This window comes from Sceloporus undulatus, chromosome 8 (genome assembly GCF_019175285.1).
Source record: "Sceloporus undulatus isolate JIND9_A2432 ecotype Alabama chromosome 8, SceUnd_v1.1, whole genome shotgun sequence".
Classification (NCBI taxonomy): domain Eukaryota; kingdom Metazoa; phylum Chordata; class Lepidosauria; order Squamata; family Phrynosomatidae; genus Sceloporus; species Sceloporus undulatus.
The window spans coordinates 9,829,836-9,853,423 of NC_056529.1; the positions used below are offsets into that span (position 1 = coordinate 9,829,836).

A 23,588-nucleotide genomic window follows, 5' to 3' on the forward strand; every position below is an offset into this window, starting at 1 on the left:
CTTCCACCCAGACCTCAGCCTGCATTAAAAGACTAACATAATCGTATTGAGAGAGAGCATTTAGAGGACTATAATCCAATGGTCTTCCTGAATGACTTTTTATATAATGAAAATCTGTGAAGGGTAAATATGTTGATGAGGAGCTTCACAAACATTTATTTATATACAAATTATTCTGCACTCTTAATTTTCAGCCGGAAGCTAGGAGCTTTAAGACCTCTTGGATTTTGTTTTTATATAGATACAATCCCCGGACACAACATGGATTTTCGGGTTTCGTTGTTTTCAGTTCTAATGTCATACACGAGAAAATTTATTTTTCATTATCCGATCCCGCTTCCGGTTTTTATTTTAACTTGAACAAAAACAGATTAAACACATGTGTACAGTTAGTTCGAGATATATAGACTCACATTCAATTTTGCCAATTCTAAATTCCTTGGCTTCATTTTCTTTTTCTTCTATGTGAAAGGCTTGGCTGCTATAAATTCTACTGAATATGTAGTACTAGCATTCTAATTAAAAGATTAAAACTCTGATCTAAACATTCTTGCTTTAAAGTTGGTGCCATTCCCTATTTATAGAATTGTCTAGGCGGGTTTAGCTATACTATATCTCTGAGGCTTCATCTGAACTGCAGAAATCCAGTTTGACACCACTTTAACTGCCATGGTTCAGTGCGATTGAATTCTTGGAACTGTAGTTTTGTGAGACATTAAACCTTGGTGAGAAAGCTCTAGGGCCACAGCATATTACAATCCCTAGGATTCTATAGGATGGGGCCATGACAGTTAAAGCGGTGTCAAACTGCACTAATTTTGCAGTTCAGATGCAGCCTGAGAAGTAGCTTGGATACCAGTGTTATGAAAACCTGACTCAGAGTTCTCTGTACTTAGAGTAAAGCAAATTTCCACTGCTTTATGCAATTACAATATTTTAAAAATGTGAATGTCTATATTTGGCTCAAGTTGAAAGTAAAATAAGTTCATATTGTAAGTCTGAAACCCTCATCCAAAAGGTGATTTTAGCTCTGTGTACATGTGAATGTGCAAGTCCTGAGCGACACAGACACCAATCCAACCAAAAAACAAAAACTAAACCAAACCCTGGAAGGATGGGGAACCTGCAGATGAAGTTGGCCTCTAACTACTATCAACCCCAGCCGGTATCAACAATGGTCAGTGATGATGGGAATTGGAGTCCAATACCCACAGAGCACAGGTTCCTTACCCTTGCTCTAAACTTGCACACTGTTTGGGGTTTAACTGTGTAGTACTGAATTGGGTTATTTGGATGATCTAAGCGATTTAGTAAGGAATCCAGCTCAGTTTGATTGATAAGCTTCTGCTGAGACATCTGTCATTTTATAGACACATAAAAGGGTATTGGAAACACATTGGCAAGTTAACAGAACAGACTTTATTTTAAATAAATAATAGCAACAGGCTTTATCCTGAGCACAAAAGCCACGCTCTTCCACAGATGGAACGACACCAGCTCATTATAATTCAACACTTGCACATTCATAGTAAAACAATTCTGTATCATAGACCCTTAACAAACATTTCATCAGTAGAAGTCCAAAGTGCTTTTCTTCCTCTTATACAAAACACTTGATATTGATAATCCCTGATCGCCTTCACAGTCATAATACCTGAAGTAGTCATACTCCTTAATATCTAGCAGTTTGATCGTTTAAAAAAAATCTTCTTTACAAAAAGGTCTTCCTTGCCTTTTCCAGTGAAAATATACATTCTTACTCAGTAAAAATAGCTAAGGCTGTAAACATGAGAGAGTCGTCAGGCTGTTTTTTTCTTCTTTTTTAAAAAAAGTTTGTACATGTTTTAACAAAAGCTAAACTTCAGCTTTAATATCGTCGTCTTTTAAAAGGTGTCCAGTAAATAGGTCAGTGGTTGTAGCACAGTGTACATAAATATATTTGCTAAGAAGTATTGTTTTAAAAAACACCAAGTGGTTCAACCATCCATGTGGGCCCCACCTAAGTCCTTCTAGAAGAGCATTGGAATGTGTTGGACTTTATTTTAATGGCAAAGGTCCATGTATTTGGTAGAACCAAACTCTCATGGGAATGGTTTGAAGTACAAATTTATTACTATCGTTGTTGTGGTGTGCCTTCAAGTCATTTCTGACTTATGGCGACCCTAAGGCCCTACCATGGGTTTTCTTGGCAAGTTTCTTCAGGAGGGGAGGGGGTTTGCCACTGCCATCCTCTGAGGCTGAGAGAGTGTGACTTACCCAAGGTCACCCAGTGGGTTTCACGGCAGAACTGGGAATCGAACCCTGGTCTTCAGAGTCATAATCCGACACTCAAACTACTACACCATGCCATCTCTCATCGCTAGTAAGATAGTCCCACAAAACAAGTTGATAGGAGGGGAATGTCTGCCTTCTGCTCTTGTTAACCTTAAAGGGAGACTGATGATCTCTTTTATCTTTTCACAGCTGCACAAAAGAAGGCATTTCAGGAGTGTATTTTGTTTATTGACTCCTGCAAACACAGGCCAAACCTGTCAAAATGCTGTCTTCTCCTTTACTTATGAAAGATATAGGAATCCTGACCTCCCTTGTATTTGGTCAACCTAGCAACCAAGCGACAGGCATCTGTCCGTGGGTCACATGGCACACATCATTGTCCTGGGCGGACTTGGGGGATTAAAGGTTGGGGGCATTAGCTAATTAGAGGGTGACAATCCTGTGTCAGGCTTGCCTCTGTCTTTACAGTTCATGAACATTGACAGACCAGCTGACAGTGGGAATGAACTTGAACTTGAAAAACAGTCAAGTGAATGAACTTGAAATCTGAATTATGTTCTAAGGGAGATGCAAGCAGTACAACTCTGCTACTGCTTTAGAAACACGGCTAAATCTCCATTTTAAAAAAATGTTTACTTGAAAACAGGAGCTGGTGCTGTCAACAGAACCTATTTTCAAATAATGTTTCTTAGCAATTAGCCACAGAAAAATTGTCCAGGCAAGCAGTGTCTTCTGCTGTTATGAATTTTTGCAACAAATAGTTCAGATCATTTGCAAAACAAATCCTGTACATCAACCAAATTGACAGATTTACAACCCATAAATGTGACAGTTCTACGAAAATGCATAGATGAGTAACAGCACATCCAGGTTGAAATGATAACAAATCCCAACTCTCAGCGACTGAACCTAGGTTCCCTGATTGTTCCAGAACAAGCACAGCTGCAGAAACTACTTGAACTGAATACAAAAATTTGTTCCTGACAAGAATACTGTAAGTGGCAATCCAACCATGAAGAGTCGGTCTCCTGCAGTTCCCCCCCTCTTTCCAGGATTTAAACATATGTATTTGTAGAGCATTTAAGACAGTTTGAGTGCAAGTATTCTCCCAATATGGCTGTCACTGAAGAGAAATGTCTAGCCCTTGTGATAGCGAGGATAAGGTCCTCGCAATGAACAATGATTTCAACATTGACAGTGGACAGATACAGAGGATCAATAGCAGCAGTTTGAGTATATCCACATGCAGAGTTGGGTAGTTTAGCACCAATAAGAATACAAAATCTTGAGATTATTCCTGTAGTCTCAAATAAAGAAAATCCCAAACCCGTTCTTTAGTATAATTTTTCAATGAAACAGACCTCAAAACCAAAATAGATTTGGCTAGCCATCTAAATGAAAGCAGATGCCACAGGTTTTCACTGACAGCTTCAGCCTTATATTAAATTCAATGATTTCAATAGGGCTTCCTTAAATAAGTACACAAAGGAGGGCAAGACAGTCTGTTACATCTACAGCCAGAAGTATCTTCTACTTATTTCAACATTATTCAACAGTATTAGTAAAACTACACACATTCCTTGAAACCAGTGAGGCTTTCCGTATAAACATACTTAGGACTGGGCTGTACATATCTAGTTGTAAAGACATTAATGGGAGAGCATATTGATGCTGAACATGCCCTAAGAACGTTCCCTTCAAACATGTTCAAGTATTGCTACGATTAAATTCAACAGACTTGCAAACAGCAGTTTTAGTACCTTTACATCCATGTGGCTATACACAGCTGTGCACGCGGTAAAAATGTAAGATGGAGATTTTTTCCACTTGCTTCTCAATAATTTCACAACTTTGGTTGTGGCTGTGGAACCATTTCTGAATCATTAGCTTGAATCACATATGGTAAGCTACTCTATACTGTCAGACTACTGGTTGGTACAATCTAGGCTCTTGACATAGCAGTGTGTGGGGTAAGAGGTGGAGGTGAGTGTAAGTAATGCTAGGGAGGGGTGGAGAACCTCTTCCACAAGTCATCTAGCCCACTAACTTGGTCCCAGGTGTAAAGGGCAGGAATCCGACTCATGGACCAAACAGTTCCTGACCATAGGTCTAGAGTAGTGGTCCCCAAACTGTGCCTTTTAAGAGATTTTGGACTCCAGCTCCCAGAAGCCTGAGTCATGTTGGCCAATAGTCTGGGATACTGGGAGCTGAATTCCAAAATCTCTTAAAGAGGACAGTTTGGAGACCACTGCTCTAGAGGTACTGGCAGTAGCACTTCATGATCTTTTGGATAGCATTCCCCCCAGCTCTCCTACCCATGGCAAACTACCTGGAGATGCCAAGGACTGGATCTGGCCATTATACAGATGCTCCATCAGTCAAAGTACAGAAATAAAAACCAAACAATGAGGACACAGGGTCTCAAATTAGACCTAAAATTTCAGGTTTCCCCCTAATGCACATACAATCTCCACAGAACTGAACTTCACTTGTAAATCTCTGCTCTAAAATTAACTCTGCCTCCATCTACACTTTGTCAAGTATACAAACATATTCTATGTATAGGTGCAACATCTTAAGTGTGTGTTTACTCACATTTTCAAAAGGGGAGGCCTATTGTCTGGGGAGACATATCCCAAAATGGTGGGTGAAGTGCCCCCCTTGTTCAAATTATGTGCCATCTGTGTCGGTCAGTTCAAATAACTGATTAAATGAGCAAGCCAGAAAACTGTTCTTGGCAAACCACTCTGAGTAAAATGCTGTTCTTCGTGTTACAAATATTTGAGACAGGAATTTGTCTGCACACTTCTTGAATTCTTTATGAATCCCCTTTAAAATACATGTATATAATCTGTAAATTATAAATTTCATAAAGAACAGGTTAGATATCGTAGGTGTGCGTTGGATGCTGATAAATTTCAGTTCTTATGTGCCGTCCACGTCACATTCTGCCAATGCGTGAGCATGTCAAGATTATAAGATTGATTCTAATCTCCTTGATTCCTGCAGGTAAATATATAAATCCCATTAACAGTAATAGGAGATGCACATGTGTAAACCTCAAGAGTGTCAACGTGAGATCAGGTCTCTTATTTGTACCACAGAATCAAACGGGATCAGTCTCTGGCATCTCAGGTAGGGCTGGGAAAGACTATTAGCTAAGGTTACACAGAAGATCCTGAAGTATCCTCCTTGGAGAGCCACTGTCAGTCATGTAGAACTATCTGGGTTGCTATAAGGCAGCTTCATATACTCCCACTTTTTAACATCAGTATTTAACATCATGCTACACTGCAAAACAAAACAGGTTTTTAGTTACACTGACATCCCAAATCTCACCAACATTAGATCAAAGCAACTTCCACAAACATAAGCAGAAAATACTTCCATATAAATGTAACCCACAAACCTAGACTGGCACACAAGCCCTAAAATTTTAAGTGTGTTTCAGTCACAAATGTACAGTACCTAATATTAGGGAATAATAATGTTGCTCTTAACTGATACCACTGTTAGCAAATCCCACTGTTCAGTGCACCAAACATGAATCCCAAAGTGCCTAAACACATGAATTAAACTCCAGCAAATTCAATCAAGCTAACTTCCAGAAAACTAAGCAGAGGATTCAGCCATAAGTAAAGAAATAATCTGAAGGAAGCCAACCATAAACACGTATTTGGAAGTAAATCTCTCTCTGTGTATAGTGTGGCATTAGATGGAGCATTTAAATTTGACTGATATGGAATGAATAACCTAAAACAAAAGGGACTGGAGTCTCTTCCCCCATAATATAGTCGTGGTAAACTATGGCCTGTTACAGACTGCCAAAATAAAGCTGCTTTGGGTCTCTTTGGAGGTATGCTATTTAAATGATGCATGGGTCCTAACTAGAGTCCGGAGGTCACACCAAAGCCACGCTCCATTCTTAAAGATTGGAGTACAGCTTTGGTGCAGCTTCCAGATTCTTAGGATGCATGCATCATTTAAACAGCATACCTCCAAAGAGACCCAAAGCAGCTTTATTTTGGCAGTCTGTAACAGGCCTATGTTATGCAATCATAAATTGAGAACGGCTTCTTAAGACCACTGTAAATGGTGCTTAATCTTTCTCCTGTAGATTTGGGTTGCATTTGACATTGTACACTTGCCAAAAAAGTGCAATTAGACTCCCCTCCCGCTTTAAAAGTTCAGGTCTCTATAAGATTTAATTCTAGAAAAAGACTTTCAAGTCCTAACTCCAGAGATTTAAAGAAAGAAAGAAAATGGTTAAGAAGGAGAAAACCAATCCTTGGCTCAACCAGGACACAATATCCCTTTGGTTTGAAGGGAATGCTATGTAATTCCTAAATCTCTCCATTTTCTCCCGTAAGCCATTCCAACCTCCTAATGATACACAAAACTTGTAACCAGTTTCTAAACACAGGCCACCATCAGAGGCTATTCATAAACCCTATTTTGTTTCTAGTTACTTAGAACAGTCATCTACAAATAGCAACCAAATCCCTATTATGGCTGGTGGTTGTAATACCCCTCTTTCATTAACCCTGAAGGGCCCTGCAGTGGCGTCACTGGGGAGGTGCGCACCGCGCCAGGTGACAACCTAAAGGGGGGGGGGGTTCAAACAGCTGTTCCTCAAACATCTGCATTTGGGAAGAAATGGGCTGTGGCATTCACCTGTATTTCTTTAAAATGCTGAAGAGATGATCTGAGTGGGATGAGGCTCAGGGGGAAGATTGCATTCAGTGGTGTGCGGGAATGACAATTTATGAGTAACATTAGTCCAGTGGTTCCCATCCTGTGGGTCGGGACCCCTTTGGGGGTCGAATGACCCTTTCACAGGGATCACTTAAGACCGCTGGAAAACACATATTTGCATGTAGTAATGAAAATAATGTTATGGTTGGGGGGTCACCACAACATGAGAAACTGTATTAAAGGGTCACAGCATTAGGAAGGTTGGGAACCACTGCATTAGTCCAAAAGACTGAGGATTCTGTGTGGTATGGGAGGAGGAGGTCAATAGAGAAGGGGCTGGTTGTGACACCATGAGTTACTGCACCAGGTGATACCAACCCTGCGCTGGTCTATGACTGTAATTAAGATGACGCCAACCCTAAGGGCACCACTTGAGTGGCAGATTTGGGGTGTCCTGAAAGAGTATTGAAATAGGGATGCCACTGGTCCCCCACAAACAGACAAGGAGCCCTGGTGGCGCAATGGTTAAATGCTTGCGCTGCAGCCACTCACTCACAAACCACAGGGCAACAGGCAACATGGGGACCCAAACAGTGGTGTAATTTGGGGGTGCGGACAGCAACGGGTGACACCAACCCTAGGTATGCCACTGCCGGTAGTTGTAATGCCCTTCTTTCATTAACCCTGAAGGATCCCCACATACAGACAAGTGTCCTTTCCCTTTTCTTCAAATAAAAGCTGTACCTTTAAAGATACCTTTAAATGTTGTTTCTTTAATGCTAGGATATCTCAAAAAAGGTTGTTGGGCCAGGAAGCCAGATCCCTTTCTCAGCAACATGGGGATGCAACCAGTGACTGCGGGGGGTGCAGACACCACTGGGTGACACCAACATTAAGGTCGCTGCTGCCAGTAGTTGTAATACCCCTCATTCATTAACCCTGAAGCTCCCTCTGCAAACAGACAAGTGTCCTTTCCCTCAAATAAAGCTGTACCTCAGATAGGCCGTTTCATTAAAGCTAGAATATGTCAAAAAAGGTGGCTTGGCCATGAGGCCATATGCCTCACCCGCGGTGAGAGCCTTCCTTGTAACCTGAGCAAAAGACAGCCTTGTTCTTCCTTTTTTCTCAGTGCAAAGTGGCCTTAGGCCTGTGTCCAGCCTCAGGAGAGTTTGACGACGCAGACGGCGAGGATGACGGCTATCAGGAGGACGGCGGTGAAGATGATGCCGGCCAGGACTTTGCTGATGTCGCAGAAGGCCTTGTTCTCCTCCTCGACGGAGGCCATGCCGATGGAGGAGGCTCCGACGCTGATAGTGGACTTGAGCTCTGCACCGGGGTCCTGCTTAGCTTCAACGGTCCACTGCGGGACACTGACCTTCATCTCCATGTCGTAGCGCATCTCTCCGACCTGGTTGATCTCGTTCTCCAGGTCCTTGAGGTCGGCCACGTCGATGTTGGCCTCGGCCTCGTACTTCATGTTCTGGGCGCTCATGGCGCGGGCGGCCACGGCCGAGGTGCCCCCACTCATCCCCGTCTGGACCAGGGGCTTCTTGGGCACGTTGAGCGGGAACTCCTGGCCCAGCTCCAGCGCCCGCCGCATGTCGGCCTCCAGGAGCTCCAAGCAGCTCGAGAAGAGCACCCACAGCCGCTCCAGCTCCGCCTTGTCCTCCTTGCCCACCGCTTTGTCCCGCAGCGTCACTTGGCCCGTGAGGCCGACGCCAGCCCTGCGCCTCTCTGCCGCGTCTTCCGCAGCTCCTCGCCAGGTTCTGTGAGTCCGAGAAGTGCCCCCGACGGTCGGCACCAAGTGACGGTACAGGCCGCCACTTTGCTGAGCGCGCCAGCAGCGCCTTGCACTCCTCCTTCGCCATGATGGCACCCCTTTCCTCGCCCCCTACAAAACCCTGAGACCCTCACACATGCCCCCTCAGCTCTCTTGCCCTTCAGACGGTGGCCCTCGAGGGGCTCCAAAACACCCCGGAATCTCCCCCCTCTTTCTCCCTCGACCAGAAAGAGGAAAAGGGGCACTGCCTGGGCTCAGCTTCTCCTCTTCCTTGACATTCGGACACTCTCTGCGCCTTGTTCGCTTTAACGCAGAAAAACCTCAGGCTGGCTCTTCCCCCGTTAAAACGCCTCAGCAGCCTCTTCCCCCTTAAAAACGCCTCAAGGGCTGTTCCCAGTTAAAAACGCCCCAGACGGGCGAAAGCGCCTAAGGTGGGCTCTTCCCCCTTTAAAAACGCCTCAAGAACGGCTCTTCATCAGTTAAAAACGCCTCCCTGTCTTGAAACGCCTCCGTTGGGGTCTCCTCACGTTTAAAAACGCCTCAGCTGGGCTCTTTTCGCGTGAAAAACGCCCCAAACGGGTGCGAAACACCTCAGGCGGGCTCGCCTCACGTCGAAAAAACGCCTCAGAGACGCCCGGGTGGGCTCCGTCGGCGTTAAAAAACGAGTCAGTGAGCTTTCTGCGTTAAAACGCTCCCTCTCCTAAAAAAAACGTTAAAACGCTTCAGAAACGCTCTTCACGAAAAAACGCCTCAGAAACGCTCCCTCTACGCTAAGAAACGCTCAGGTGGGTTCAGTCTGCGTTTAAAAACGCCTCAGTCGGGCTCCTCCGACGTTAAACGTCGCCCAGCGCCTCTCCTTCTCCCCTTCTTCCTCCGAGCCGCTCGGCCCTCTTCCCAGCGCACGGAGCCGCTCTGCGAGGCAACAGCCAGCCCACAAACCCTCCTTCTGCTGCCTCTTTCTTTCCCCCTCGGAAGCTCCACCTTCGCGGGGAGGAGGAGGAAGAGGTAGGGCTTGGTCGGAACAAGGGCAAGAAGAGGCTGGGAAACGAGGGAAAAGAAGAAGGGACAGAGACGGGCTGATGCGAGGCGAGGCGCCAGGAGAGAGCTGGGCCTGAGAAGTGAGGCCTCCAGGAGGTGGTAAGTGGAGATATAACCCGTTTTGGTACCGCTTTAACTCGTTGTCTGCTCTTTTGCTATGGAATTCTGGGAGTTGGAGTTTGTGGTGGGCCCTCTGGGGCCCTCTGGCCCCAGAGGGCCCCAACAAACTCCAACTCCCAGAATTCATAGCAAAGACCAGACACCGAGGTACTTTGGACTTCAGCTCCCCGAATCCTATACGATCTATTGCCAGCATGGCTGAAAGGCTTCTGGGAGCTGGAGTCCAAACGCTCTCAAGGGCCCGTTTGGGGACCAATGTGCTATAATACAATCAGTGGTCCCACCACACTGTGCCCTTTAAGGGCTTTTTGGCCTCCTGCTCCCAGAATCCCTATGGGCCACCATGGCTGTGGCTTCTGGGAGCTGGAGTCCAACATCTCTTAAAGGGCACAGTCTGGGGACCACTGCCCTAAGCGTGAGCTAATAATGGCCTCCAACGAGGCGGAGGTCTCAGCATGTTCCCTCATGCGTTTCCCAGAATGCCTTCATCTAAACTCCGTCCACACTGCAGAGATAACCCGACCTGACACCACTTTAGCTGCCATGGCTCAGGGCTGTGGAATTCTGGGAAGTGTAATTGGTTGTGGCACCAGAGCTCCAAACTGTCCATAATCCCATAGCATGTGGTGTCAGGCTGGGTTATTTGTGTTGTGTGGATGCATCCCAAGGTGGAGAAATGCTGTCAAAGTATCTTGGGTTGTGTTTCCGTCACTGTCGCAGTGTCACTCTTGTGTGTTTTATTACAATAACATCCAGAATGCTCAAAACATCGATGCACAAAATACATGTGGCAAGCTTTCAAAGCCCCACTGGCTTCTTCATTAAGCAGAGGTGTTTAAAATCATGTTGCTCTTGTTGTTGTGTGCCTTCAGATCACTTGCGACTTACGACAACCCTACGGTGGATCTCTCTCGGTGTTTCCTTGGCAAGGTTTGTTGAGAGATGGCCATCCTCAGAGACTGAGAGAGTGTGACTTGCCCAGTGGGTTTTCAAGGCCAAGCAGGGATTTGAATCCTGTTCTCCAGAGTCATAGCCCAACACTCCAACCACATTATGATGGAGGTTGGTGGGTCACAGGCCTGCATTTTGTCAAGATGTTGTAGGTCACATCGCAGGAGCTAGAGAGAACATTTATAGGTCCTCCAGTGCAATTCTGTGGTTAGCTTCCAGCAGATATTGATCACAGACATATACTCTGGAGGGCCTAGAGAATCTCATGTTTCACTTTCACGGGGGTCCTGTGCCCTAACCCCATTGAATGTGGAGGGTCTACTGTATTATGCCTGAACACACCAGGGCTTTGGAGGCTGGGTATGACAAGCAGGTATGATAATCCAACAAGCACTGCATTAAAACAATCTAAAACATAGGAGAAGAAAGGGGGAAACACTTTCCCATTTGGGAGTACTAGCAGCCAGTTGGTGAATGGATGTTGGCCTAAATCAAAGGGCCTTTTACCTTCCTTGTGGAGAGGGTCAGCACAGCCTCTGGCAGAACCTTTTACTTTGGAGATGGAATAATTCTCCCTCCCTCCATATAAATTCCAATAAGCAAATCTTACTACCATTTTATATAAAGGACACTATTTTTATTATGCACTTGTGTGCAGGATGGATTTGATAATTTGCCAAGGAAATCCCATGGTAGGTTCATCTTAGGGTCTCCATAAGTTGGAAATGACTTGCAAAGAGCTAATGGTTCCTCCGCCTTTGTTACGTTATGCTGACTCTCATACTACGGCGTTATTCCAATTTAAGGTACTAAGGTGGTGGTGTTTGCAAGCTCTTAGAGGTGGCAGGTGGCATCTGCTTCCATAATTCTTTATCATTGGTGTTGTTGGCTAAAGTTGGTGGGTATCGCATACCAGTAAGTTTTGAAGAGCCACAGTTGCTTACTGCTGCTTCAGAAGAAGTATTTGCAAATACAGTACCAGTTGCTATGAAATTATAATGCCGTCTGTAAGCTTCCCAAAAATACCTGACTGGTCAGGATAGTCCAGGAAGATGCTTGAAGTGATGCACATTCTCTGTGTGTATATATCCAGTACAAAGGGTTCTGGCTCAGTGCCCTATTTTGCTCCTTACTGTATGTAAACCAACTAGTTCCTCCTTATGGGCATCTGTTGATGAAATGCAAGCTATCCATTTTTCCTGTCTTGTTTGAACAGTCTGTGTTGAAAGATCACTTTATTCTATGCCTGACTTGTAATTTTGCTGCAAATCAGTAGTGTAAGCTTAAGCAGAGATTAACTACATAGGTCAGTTAAGTGACCCAGCAGGTATTACTGACATGTAAAGAGAGCGATGGCTGCTTGAAATACACTGGAAGGTTTTCTTAACTAGACTGAAGAACTGGGAGGAAGATGTTCTTGCTGTCACAGAGGATAGTCTCTCGATAAAGAACTGATTTGATTTAAGGGGATAATTGTATCCAACTAAATGGAATGGTTTATGCCTGGGCCTTTTGATGCTTGGTGTGTCTGGCCTAAATAGAAGCAAATGTAATTATAACTGAATATTTGAAACGAAAGGCAATAAATCCCTACTTCTGAAACCAAAATGTGGTTGCACACACTTCTCCAAGTAGCAAAATTTAGGGGGCAGCTTGACCTGGCTTCTTCTAAAAGACAGCTCATTATACCTTTAAAATGTGTATTATTTACAATAGAAAAAGGTAACCTGTGACCCTCTCTGTGTGTGTTGCGAGTACAAGACCATTTGTCCATGCTGCCTGAAGCTGTTGGAAGTTGTAGTACAACATCTGTAGGGCTATAGTTTCCTGATGCCTGATAAAAGCAAACCAGATATGCAACAGACTAAAACATTTTTAAAGGTAACATATGGCCATCCACTTGTGATACTGCATCTCCCATCATTTTTTACTGCTGTCTGTGATAGTTAGGGTTGATGGGAGTTTCAATCCAACAAGATGTGGAGGGATACCTATTCCTCACCCCTAGTATCATACCATATATCTTCAGAGGGAAGTCTTGCACTACAAACATGTTTTCAGGCTTGCTCTCAGTGTTCTGCCTCCTTGTTAGGCTTCATCAGACAAGCAAGGCTCCCAGAACAGTTCTTTGTGTGTGTTTGCTGCATTTTCAGCAAAGGTTGTTGACTGTAACTTTCACAGACCTTTACTGTTGCTGGTTGAGGGCTTCAGGGAAGTGAGATCTAAAGGCTCCCATACGCTTCCGGTAGGGAAAATGAACCAGGCAAGTACTGCACTTCTTTATCTGCTGCAGAAGTTGTTTGACATGCAAGCTCAGCGTTCATCATGCAGCCCTACTCGCCTTCTTTACATTCAGAAGTAATATCCTGAGACCATGTGGGTTTTGCTGAATGTGTGGCTTAAATTCTGAATTGAGGATGCTAGGTTTAATAGATGAACTTTCAGGAATAGTTAGCTCCCAATCTAGCTTGCTTTAGAACTGGTATTGTAAACATAAAAAGGTTAGACTCCAACATTTTTGTCTGAGTTGCTTTCAGAAGAGACAAAATGCAAAGATGGAACGTAAATGCAACCTGGTACATTTTGTAGGAGATGGCAACCAAGTAAAGCTGCAGTATCTGGCTTGTTCTTCTCCACCCATCATATAACTTGACATACTTCAGTCTTCTCCTGTAAATACTCCACACCTCATTGTGCTGATGGTATAGGCATGGCTTTCATCCAGTGGCATTGGCTTGAATGAATCCGTATGGATTAGGTGGCTGTAGAGTTTTCAGATGAGTTGAAAATAATGAAAGAACGAAGGGGCAGGGAGAGGAAGAAAGCTGCCAGCTGGCCCCAAGAACCATTGCAGGTTTGGCCTGTGTCTCTTCTGATGCCACTAAGCGGTTTAGAGCTAGTTACTTGCGTGAGGCGTGTAATCCCACTTCCTGGGAACTGCTGTCATTGCTCTCTCTTGGAACGCCTTCTTCTGGGCAGTTGGAGTTGCCATCTGTTAAATGAAAATGATTTCACATCACAATGATCTGGGCTGGATAGAATTGGTTTAATGAACCTATCTCCATTTGAACATTTAGAAGTAAATGCATTTTTAACTAACATAGCAATATTTACAGATGTGGGGGGGGGGTTATTTTTGTTTCTAAAAACCACCTGGGGTTTTTGACCCTAAGAAGGAATTATGCTGTGTGTCGATATTGGTGATGTGCCCTCAAGTCATTTCTGACTTATGCCAATCCTAAGGCAACCCTATTGTAGTATACAGAGTATTTACAGCACTGTATACAAACCAGTGACTATCCAACCATCCACTAACAACGGCAACCCACACTGAACATAGGCCACACCATATTTATACATTTTGTCCATGGCATGATCTTCTTTCTCATGTGTTGCATTGTCCGGCATCTATCAGCCATATTCTCTGCAGTGAACTTCAACTCCAATTCCACACACCATGACAGTTTAAAGTTTGAATAAACATTTTGTAAAGTAAAAAATAGGTGTTGTTCCTGGAAGATTGTGTCCCTTTACCTACAATTATCGTGTCCCTTTACCTACAAATGTGAGTTGAGGTTGTATGATGACAAAATGAGGTTTTGCCTAGAGAAAGAAACTAACCTGAGCAGACATGAGATGAAGAAAATTTGGAGTTCTAGGATAGAACAAAAATGGATGAGATCACACTAGGAAGGGAAAGATGTTCTTCTGAAGACTGATGCTGTACCAGATTTTGGTTCAGAACAAAGTGGGGAGAAGCTTCTGTGAAACTTGAACAATGTTGCTGTTTGTACACTGCAAAGAAAGATAAATTTGAATTCACAATAGAAGTATACAATAGTGTTGTGGCTGACATTCCAGTGTTCTGTCTTTTCTACTTTCCCTTTGTACTCTGATATTTTTGCTTATTTTCTATATCCATGTTTATGTCTCTTTATGGTGAAATGAGGAAAAATAATAGTACTGGAGTGTGGCTGGGGCGAATGAGCAGTCAGTGGAGAGGGGATCCAGTCACAGTCTCATCGTGTAGTTCTTCCTTCGGTAGATATATGGGATATATTATCACAGACATTGGTACAACCAGAGACCTAAGTTATGGAGTTGCTTTATTTTGTCACTTGCTTTTTCTTGCCTTGGTGAAAAAGAAGGATGAAACAGAAAGAAGAGGATTACAGAAATGAATTGTAGAAATAAAGATTTTGTCACATAAAAAATGCCAAAAATTGAATAATGTTTTCTGTATATTAGTGAATCTTGTGACTATGAAATTAATTTGGATGGGACTATGTAGGCCTGCCCTCCTTCCATCCCTCATTCTTTCATTTATCTCATGCTTGTTATGGATAGCAGTTGATTGCCAATTAATAGGGTTAAGGAGGAATCTTATGCCCCAGCTAATTGGCTTTCCTGGTGGTTTTTTCTTTCTTCACAGTAACTGCATGCTTCTTTAATTCATCAGATTTGTTGGCATCTTCTCTAAGGTTCTGTATTATTGTTGCTCCTTGAGGCACTAGAGACTCTGAGCAGAATACATATGGGGGCAAAGCAGATGTGGCACACCTTATTTCCCCATTGGGGTGAGGGATACTGAATGGCAGGAAACCAGTCAGTGGCCTAGTGTGCAGGGAGTCCAGTCAGCCTCCCACTCATGCTGGGTTGGATTCACTAACTCAGAACTTCTCCTTTCTTGTGGTTTCTTCCCACTTCAGTTCCCCAGCACATGGACCTGTGGGTAATGAGTAGACTGGCCAGCAGGCAGATTGGTCAGTTGTAGCTCTTTGTCTTACTTCATGCCAAGTGTAAGCTGCAGCCACCGGTAGGACCTGTTTTACCCGAAACTGTTCTTCAGAGTTGTTGCTTCTCTTCTCCCTTCTCCTCACACTCTGCTTTGTGCTTACTGGTGAATATTATGACCATAAAATGAATTGGGATGATACCAGTGGTGTCACTAGTGGGATGCAGATCAAACTGGATGACACTTGGTTGAACACCCCCCCACACACACACAGCTCCCTGCCACATGCAATAGCATGCAGCAGGGAGGGAGAGTCCCAGGGTACCCCTTCCTCCCTGCCCAACATGGCTTTACTCATGTGTAAAGCTGTGCCAGGCAGGGAAAGAGAGGTCCAGGGCACCCCTTCCTTCTTGTCTGGTACAACTTGTGTGTAAATCTAGGCTGGGCAGGAGGGTGAGGGCGTATCCTTTTGACATCACCCCCAAAGCTCCCCACCTGCCCCGGGTGACATCCCAGTGTGGGATGCCACTGGGTGGTACTTCTCTATAAACAAAAGATACTATGAATTTATCAAGCTTTCTTTCTTCTTTCACTTGTTTTCCAGAAAGCCTCTGTGTCAGATGCTTGAAGGCCCTATGGCTGTGTATGATGAAGATCTCTTGAAGAACCCCTTCTATTTAACTATGCAGAAGCGGCGTCCAGATCTCTGCAGGAAAGTTGCAGAATTGCATGGAATTGTAAGTAAAATGTGATGCCTTCAAGAAATAAGAGTTTCTGTTTAGTGGAAAACTACCAAGACACCCCTTCTCATTGCACAGTGATTTATATGGTCTGTATATGTTTTTAAAATGATAGGTATGGAATTATAAGTAAAATGTGATGCTTTGTGGGGATAGAGGCCTGCACTTAATTAGGATCTGCTCTTATACAGGTTTTGAGAAAGTGACACTGCTTGCACAACTATTCTATAACAGCTTTGTACCACGACAGGACTCTGGCAGCTACATCTACCTCAGAGGACTATCTGAGAAGGTCTTGGTGGTCTCCACACAGGAATAGTGTACCTGAAAGGTTCTTAAATCAGTGCAGTATAGGACTATTTACAAAGAGAAGTATTAACTGAGATGTATTGTTTCTTACTGTGAAGTCTGTTTCAAATCTGGTTTTGGAAGAGAACATGGAGTCAAACTATTAAAGATATGAGGTAAAATACTGATGTTTATGGCCTCCATTGAGGTCAGTTCCACAACATGTTGCATTTCTCCCTCTTTCCAGCCACTCAGGATCAGCCCTGTCTCTAGACAAATTGAAGCAAGTGCTTCAGGTAGCAGATGCTAATGGGCAGCAATGTCAGTACTCTGTTCTTTGCTAGTAGACAGCACTGTGTGTGCCACAGGTCTTTCATCCTCTAAACTAGTCAGTTGCCCTCAGGAGTAATAGAAAATGCTATCTATTGCCAGTGTTGAAGTTCGAGTGGGAATCCAATCAACTTTTAAATGTCTAATGGAGAAGGTACCATCTTGTCCATCTCAGGCAGCAAAATGTGTTGGGCCAATCCTACTCCACCTTGCTGGTGGTCTGGTTCTTTTCTGTAACAGTTAAAGGAAATTGTCAGGTAACTAGGACTCATTTTTATTTCAGAGCTGTCTGATATCAGGATTTGGTCTCTTAACAGTTTGATCTAATATCATAATTTTGCTTTTAGGGTATTTCTTTGTATATGTACCTCTGACATGGTGTTCCTATTTCTCTAGATACTAGTACCATGCAAAGGAAGTCTTTCAAGCAGCTTCATCTCAACTTGCCAGTTTGACTCTTATGTTCTCAGATCAGTGGAGGAAAACTTTCAAACCTTGAATGGAAAGGTATATAGTGTATAAGGGTGGGAATCCTTTGTTTTGATAATGATGGGGAGCAGTTCAATCTATTCAGTTTCTTGAACCTAAGTGGGCTCAGTGGATTGTCAACAAATTGCAAGTAATGTTTCAAAACCTGACAGAAGACATTTCAGGGCACTTATCCTAAAACTGTTGTACGATCTAAGATTTTTTTCATAATGCATTATCAAAGAGCGACTAGTAAATTACAAATTCTTATTTGCATCTAGTTTTGGGCAAAACTTGCAATCCCTCTTGAAACTTACATGGTTAGCTAGGCTTGAAGTTATTGTTAATACTGTTTACATTGCCCCGACCAAGTATTTATTTATTTGACTTTATTACTTCTTTCTACCTTCTATTCCTTCAGGAGATCTTCATACAAGGAAACTTAATTATACTTGGGGCTGGCTTTAATCATCATTACTCAATACCCGTACTCTTTGAGGAAACTTTCTACAATGAGAAGGAAGAGAGTTTTAGCATCCTCTGTATAGCTCATTCTTTGGAAAAAAAGGAGAACAAAGGTTAGTAGTGCTTTTCTCAGCACTCAACCAGCAAAATGCCTTGGACCAGTCTTGCTTGCTGGTTTTGCCATTTTGTCCAGTTTTTACATTATTACTCTTTTTGAGGCACTCAGAGTTGTATAGCTTCCCAGATGTTGTTGGACTTCATGTCCCAGCAGTATTAACATGCAGTTAGTGTTCTTACTTAACCTAATGCTCATTCATACTTTCCTTATTTATTACTTAGTTTTAGTTTAAAACATATCTGTTATTATCATTATCTCCCAGCACACCTAGTCAGCATAGTCATTGATAAGGAAAGCTGGAAGTTGCAGTTCAACAGTATTGGTAGGTCTGCACAATTCCAACCCTGATACAGATTTGGGAATCCAAACAAAAATCAATCAGTAATACCTTTATTGGCCAACTGAAATGCACAATACACTGAAGAATGTTATTCTACTGCAATCTCCACTAATCCTAGCTGGTATATCTAGGATTGATGAGAGCTGCAGTTCAAAAGCAACTGGAGAAGGACAGGTTGTCCGCTCTTGCTAGGAACAGGCATCCTATCCACTCTGGACAGAACTGGGAACTTTTCATGAAGCAATGAGAATGAAGGCTAACTTGCATAGCAGATTTGCTTGGAACAATTTCATAGCAAGTCAAAATGTAGCAATAAAGGAATCATTGTTTCTTGTCATCTGCTTTTTGTGTGTGTCTGGCTGTATCTAATGACTGCAGTATGAATTGCTACTAATTCTAGAAGTATGTGGAGATCTTTCAAGATACTAACCACTGCCCTCCATTTCAGAACAATCTTCAACGGCATCAAATTCTTACTCGCTGAAAAACATCGAAGACGTGAGAGAGTTCTTGGGAAAGCACACTGAAAAATTTGATAAAGCTATTGCATCTTTCCACAGGACTTTCAAGGAGCATGACAGGAAAATCCTTCGGCATTACATAGTAAGTATCTCATTAAAGCAGACCTGAATCTTGTACCTCTACTCAACTCTATATGATTTATTTAAATAAAAGTTAATTGAGTTTTAGTGTTTTTATGTCTTTAAGCTGTTTCCCAAAGAGCAGTTGAGATACCAAATCTAGAATAGCTAATACATAGTAATATAACTCTTGATGAATGACTTGTGCTCCATATATTTAATCATCTGCAGCTCTTGTAATACCTTTGTGTATCCTCAGCAAAAATTACAGTACTACTCCCTGCCCCATTCCTTTTCTTCTTAGGTAGTTTGACACTTTCTTTTCCTTAATGTGTGGTTTTTGTTCATTTGTTTTTTATTTTTTGTCTTCAGGATTCTGTGAATGCACTCTACACCAAATGCATTCAGCAGTTATTGAGGGACTCCCATCTTGTGAGTACATAATGAATTTTCTAAAGGGATAGCCATGTTGGTCTATTGCCTTTAAAGCAACAGGGGTAGTATGCCAGTTCTAAGACCATCAAATGTACTATAGTACTAATTTTGTGGACTACAACTTGATTTCCAAGGTACATGAAGCATAATCTTAGAGGCTCAGGTGTATATATATTGCATGTATAATACTGACAGTGGGGTCAAACTAAATTTAGATGACAGGAAGTACTAACAGTGAAAATTACATTACTGACACTGTCCTTTAATGTAATGTATAAGAATAGTGTTGCCCTTCTTCCTGATAACAATATATAACACTGTGTTTTCTCTCTCTGATAATTAGAGAATGCTTGCAAAGCAGGAATCGCAAATGAATTTGATGAAGCAAGCTGTGGATGTGAGTACTCTGTAGTTATGTTTATGTGTTCATGGATGTTTCTAAATTGCTCACATTTAAGTTTTCAGAGAGGTGTACTTAAATAAAATAGACAATATGCCAAAAAATATAAAATAGTTTTACAGTATCTAGATTCATAAAATATGTTGTAGGATAAACTGTGTTGAGAAAGGTTGCAAAAATAATTAAGGCTTTATCATGAACCTAAAAATGAGTCTCCAGAGAATGTGTAGATGTAGTATTCTGAGTAGTATTCTCCAAATTGTGTGTATGTGGGGGAATGCCATGTTAAACACCCTGCTTGGAAGAACTACAGAGCATTTCACAACTCCAGGAGGGGCTACACAGATAATTTCAGGGATTGAAAGGGTTTGTATTGGTCTGTAAAGGACAAAGTAATGCATGGGTATCTCCAATATGACTCATTTTTGTGTATTTTTTCTATAGATCTATATTCACCATGCTCTTTATGATCTGATCTTTAAATATGTGGGGACTATTGAGGCAAGTGAGGTAGGTGTTTTCTTTTTTAAAAAATAATTGAAATGCTGTTTCTAAGGCATAGTTTCTGTGGGGGGAGCTGTAGGCTAAAGTATGCTAGTATTTTTTTTATCTCATCCATCTGCCTTGGGCCCAAGCCAGTATGGCTCCTGAGAACTTATCTGAAATTGAATTTAGCCCGAATGCTGAAAGAGGTTTCTCAGCTGTGCTCTATAGTGTATAATGTATCTTCAGCTACAGCTTCTTCCCAGTATTGAAAAAAAGTTTTCATTTTACTTCCTGACTAGGACGCAGCATTCAACAAAATTACACGAAGTCTGCAAGACCTGCAGCAGAAAGACCTGGGTATCAAGCCTGAATTCAGGTGTGTTACCTAAAAAGACACCAACCTTTTTCTAAAACTTGTTTTTGTTCCTGGCTATATTCTGGGGAGTGTGATGAGAGGGAAAAAACCAATAACTTGGTGGCTGTTTCTCAGAGCGGCTCTATACTCCAAAGAAATCCTGGTTTTTGTTGCAAGACAAAATATATTTTTGTGAAATATATAGGCCTGTGGATTATAACTTGCTGCTAGGGAAAATTAGGGAGGGAGAAGTGAGGCTCTGCCATCCACCTTTATGCTGGAAGGGATGAGGGTAATTTTGCAGTCTAGATCAGGAATGGGCTACTTTTTTGTGGTACACGGTCTAAACTCCAGATTGGGAAGAGTCTCAGGCCCTGCATTCCAGCAGTGGGTGTGAGGTGGGGTTATTTTAACTTCTTACTGTTAGTAGGCACTTCTTCACTGAGCATTGAAAGCACAGCTCAATGCTGTATCTTTTGTAGTTTTTTGTGGGTTTTTCAGGCTATGTGGCCATGGTCTGTAAGAGTTTATTCCTGATGTTTCGCCAGCATCTGTGGCTGGCATCTTCAGAGAATGCTTGCCTGGAAAGGAGTTGGGTATATATATTGTGTGACCTGGAAAGGCAGGAGTTGGGATTTGGAGGAGTAATTAAGAAAAAAGATTTTTATGCCTTAAAATGAACACAATACTTTTAAACACTGGATCTCTAATTCCTATTCCTTCTCAGTCTGTTGTGAAGTAATATTTTCTTTTAAACAAATGCTTTGCAGCTTCAACATACCACGTGCAAAACGTGAACTGAGCCAGCTGAATAAGTGCACCTCTCCACAACAGAAGCTCCTCTGCCTCCGTAAAGTGGTTCAAATTATAATGCAGTCTCCAAGTCAAAGAGGTCTGTAGCCATGGCAGTGAAATAATTACTTTCAGTAGAGTATCCATCTGTAATGTAGAAAGTGCCTGCCACATACTTTTAAAATAAATGCACATTTGTATATAGATATAGGGTAGGGAGAATGCAGTGTTTGTTCTGAGATCACTAGGCCTTGCAAGAGCTGGAATAGAAGATGCAAGTTGTAGGCAATACACATACATTCTTGGCACTGGTTATGATGGCATCTTTTACTATACTCTTTTTATAATTTATACTCTGGAAAGAGTCACAAAGTTGGCTTTGGGATGGGAGTTTGGTTTTGTCAGTGTAAAAAGCCTACAGTTTAGATCTGCATATAAAGAATGACTCTTTGGAAAAGACAATAATGCTAAGAAAGGTGGACAGATGTAGAAGGAGGTGAAGGTGGCATGCTAAATGGATGGACTCTTAAGGAGTTCATGGACATGAATTTACAGGACCTAAGCAGAGCAGTGGAAAATTAGGAGTCTTAGAGATGTCTCATCCACAGGGTCATCAAGAGCTGGGATCAACTTGAAGGCAGTTAACAACAAGAAACAACAAATATAAATATCACAATAATATATTGCAAAGGTTTCCTTATGTCTAGGTTAGCCTAGTTTGTATCCTCCATATTTTTTGGAGTACAACATTCAACATCCCTGGCTAGGGTTGATGGACATTGTAGTCCCAATAATTGGAAGGTACCCTGTTTAGGGAAGATTGCTCTGATTCACAGGTATAGCACTTGAACTGCCAGAGTAGCAAGAACGCCAGCGGTGCAAATATTTACCCCTGGGTTTGCTAATGGCAACGGCAGTGCAACAATACCTGGAGGCTCATGCATTCTTCATCTCTGGACTTCAGAGTGCATTCCTGGGGCTCTTCTGAAAGTTCCTATTGCTTTCTTTTCACTTCCATAGAGGGCATATCTCCAAGATGCTCTTATCACTCAGTGTTTTAAGCACTCTCCCTTAAAAAAAAAAAAGCTGATGACTGCAATAGGGACTGGGAAGGAGTGTGGAATTTATAGTTTTTCCGAGGTCTTCTAATCAGTCGCTTTTGCCCTAGTTAAAAGCATGAAAAGTATCTTTTTTCCCCTTCCTCTTTCAGTGAACATCGAGACCATGTGTGCAGATGACCTCCTTTCAGTCTTGCTCTACCTCCTTGTGAAGACAGAGATTCCAAACTGGTATGTAGTGTGTTCTGTTAGCTACAAAGAATGCTACTTTATTTATGCATTCATTTTCACCTGGCTCAGGATGTTTATCACCAACAAATCAGCCAGTGCAAACAGGAAAACCCTGATCCCTGCCATTTCCACCTCCCACACCTGGGGCCTTAAGAGGACACTGTGGCAGTGTGCTGCCCAGAAGGCAGAGGCATTTCGTCCAGCAACCAGAAGGGGATCGTTCTCTTTGCCCCCCTCTTTCCCAGAGAGAGAGGTGGCAATCCCCTTTCTGCCCCAGATGCATCCAGAGGGAGAGTCATGTGAGGAAGGGAACAAAAACAAAGATGGTAGCTGTGACAGCTGACACACCAAAAGGGTGCCTCAGAGCTACAAGTGGGAGAACTCTCATACAGGAGGATAAGGAGACAGAATCAAAAAAGTAATGCCTCAACCAGACTCTTTCACAGTGAAGACTTTAAGATACTTTTATATAAAGCAATAAGAATCCTAGAACTCCCATGCCTCACAGACAAAAAGCTTGAGGACAATGATTTGCCACGGGAAGTGGGGATTCATTTCTCAAGCCGGGACCATTGTCCCTAGAAGTTCCCTTCACAGCCAATTTCATGAAAGTAGTTAGAGAAGAATGGGCAAGGCCAGTAGTAGCGAAACCCTTTCCCATGGCAGCCAAAAAAATGTACAGCCTGTGATCAAAAATAGGAGCATAGTTTTAAAAGGGGCATGTCAAAGTTCTGTAATGTGAAAGACCCAAACAAAAGTTGGGGAAACCTCCAAATGATGGTGTTGTGAAGAAGGAGCCATCACCTTCAGGGCCATCCCCAGAGAGCTAGATTGGGACTACAAGAAGTCTGGGTTTGGTTATATGGCCCTAGGTTCCCTAAATTCCCTAAATACAGTACTTGGATATT

General features: G+C 42.6%; 2 protein-coding genes across 8 annotated transcripts in view; one reads left to right on the forward strand and one right to left on the reverse strand.

The window, feature by feature from the left end:
* Positions 1-6,233: 6,233 nt before the first annotated feature.
* LOC121914847 (regulator of G protein signaling 9 binding protein) lies at positions 6,234-8,837 on the reverse strand. The gene is given in 2 exon segments (XM_042438597.1): positions 6,234-8,807; positions 8,809-8,837. Coding segments are annotated over 2 exon segments (708 nt in total). The 3' UTR covers positions 6,234-8,128.
* An 899-nt stretch (positions 8,838-9,736) lies between these two features.
* The window catches only part of ANKRD27 (ankyrin repeat domain 27), a 45,332-nt gene continuing 31,480 nt past the window's right edge, over positions 9,737-23,588 (forward strand). For 5 of the 7 annotated variants that reach the window (XR_006105168.1, XR_006105167.1, XM_042480864.1 and 2 more), the window contains exons 1-12: positions 9,737-9,754; positions 10,780-10,837; positions 16,198-16,330; positions 17,348-17,458; positions 17,841-17,997; positions 18,791-18,945; positions 19,296-19,355; positions 19,702-19,755; positions 20,203-20,268; positions 20,544-20,620; positions 21,370-21,491; positions 22,602-22,680. Coding sequence is in view for 5 of the 7 variants with exons in the window: in XM_042480864.1 (XP_042336798.1) it covers positions 16,214-16,330; positions 17,348-17,458; positions 17,841-17,997; positions 18,791-18,945; positions 19,296-19,355; positions 19,702-19,755; positions 20,203-20,268; positions 20,544-20,620; positions 21,370-21,491; positions 22,602-22,680 (998 nt within the window). In the remaining 2 variants the exon portion in view is untranslated. Of the gene's footprint in view, positions 9,755-9,837; positions 9,887-10,779; positions 10,838-16,197; positions 16,331-17,347; positions 17,459-17,840; positions 17,998-18,790; positions 18,946-19,295; positions 19,356-19,701; positions 19,756-20,202; positions 20,269-20,543; positions 20,621-21,369; positions 21,492-22,601; positions 22,681-23,588 lie in introns of those variants that run through there. The other 2 variants (XM_042480866.1, XM_042480865.1) reach the window with 2 other exon arrangements.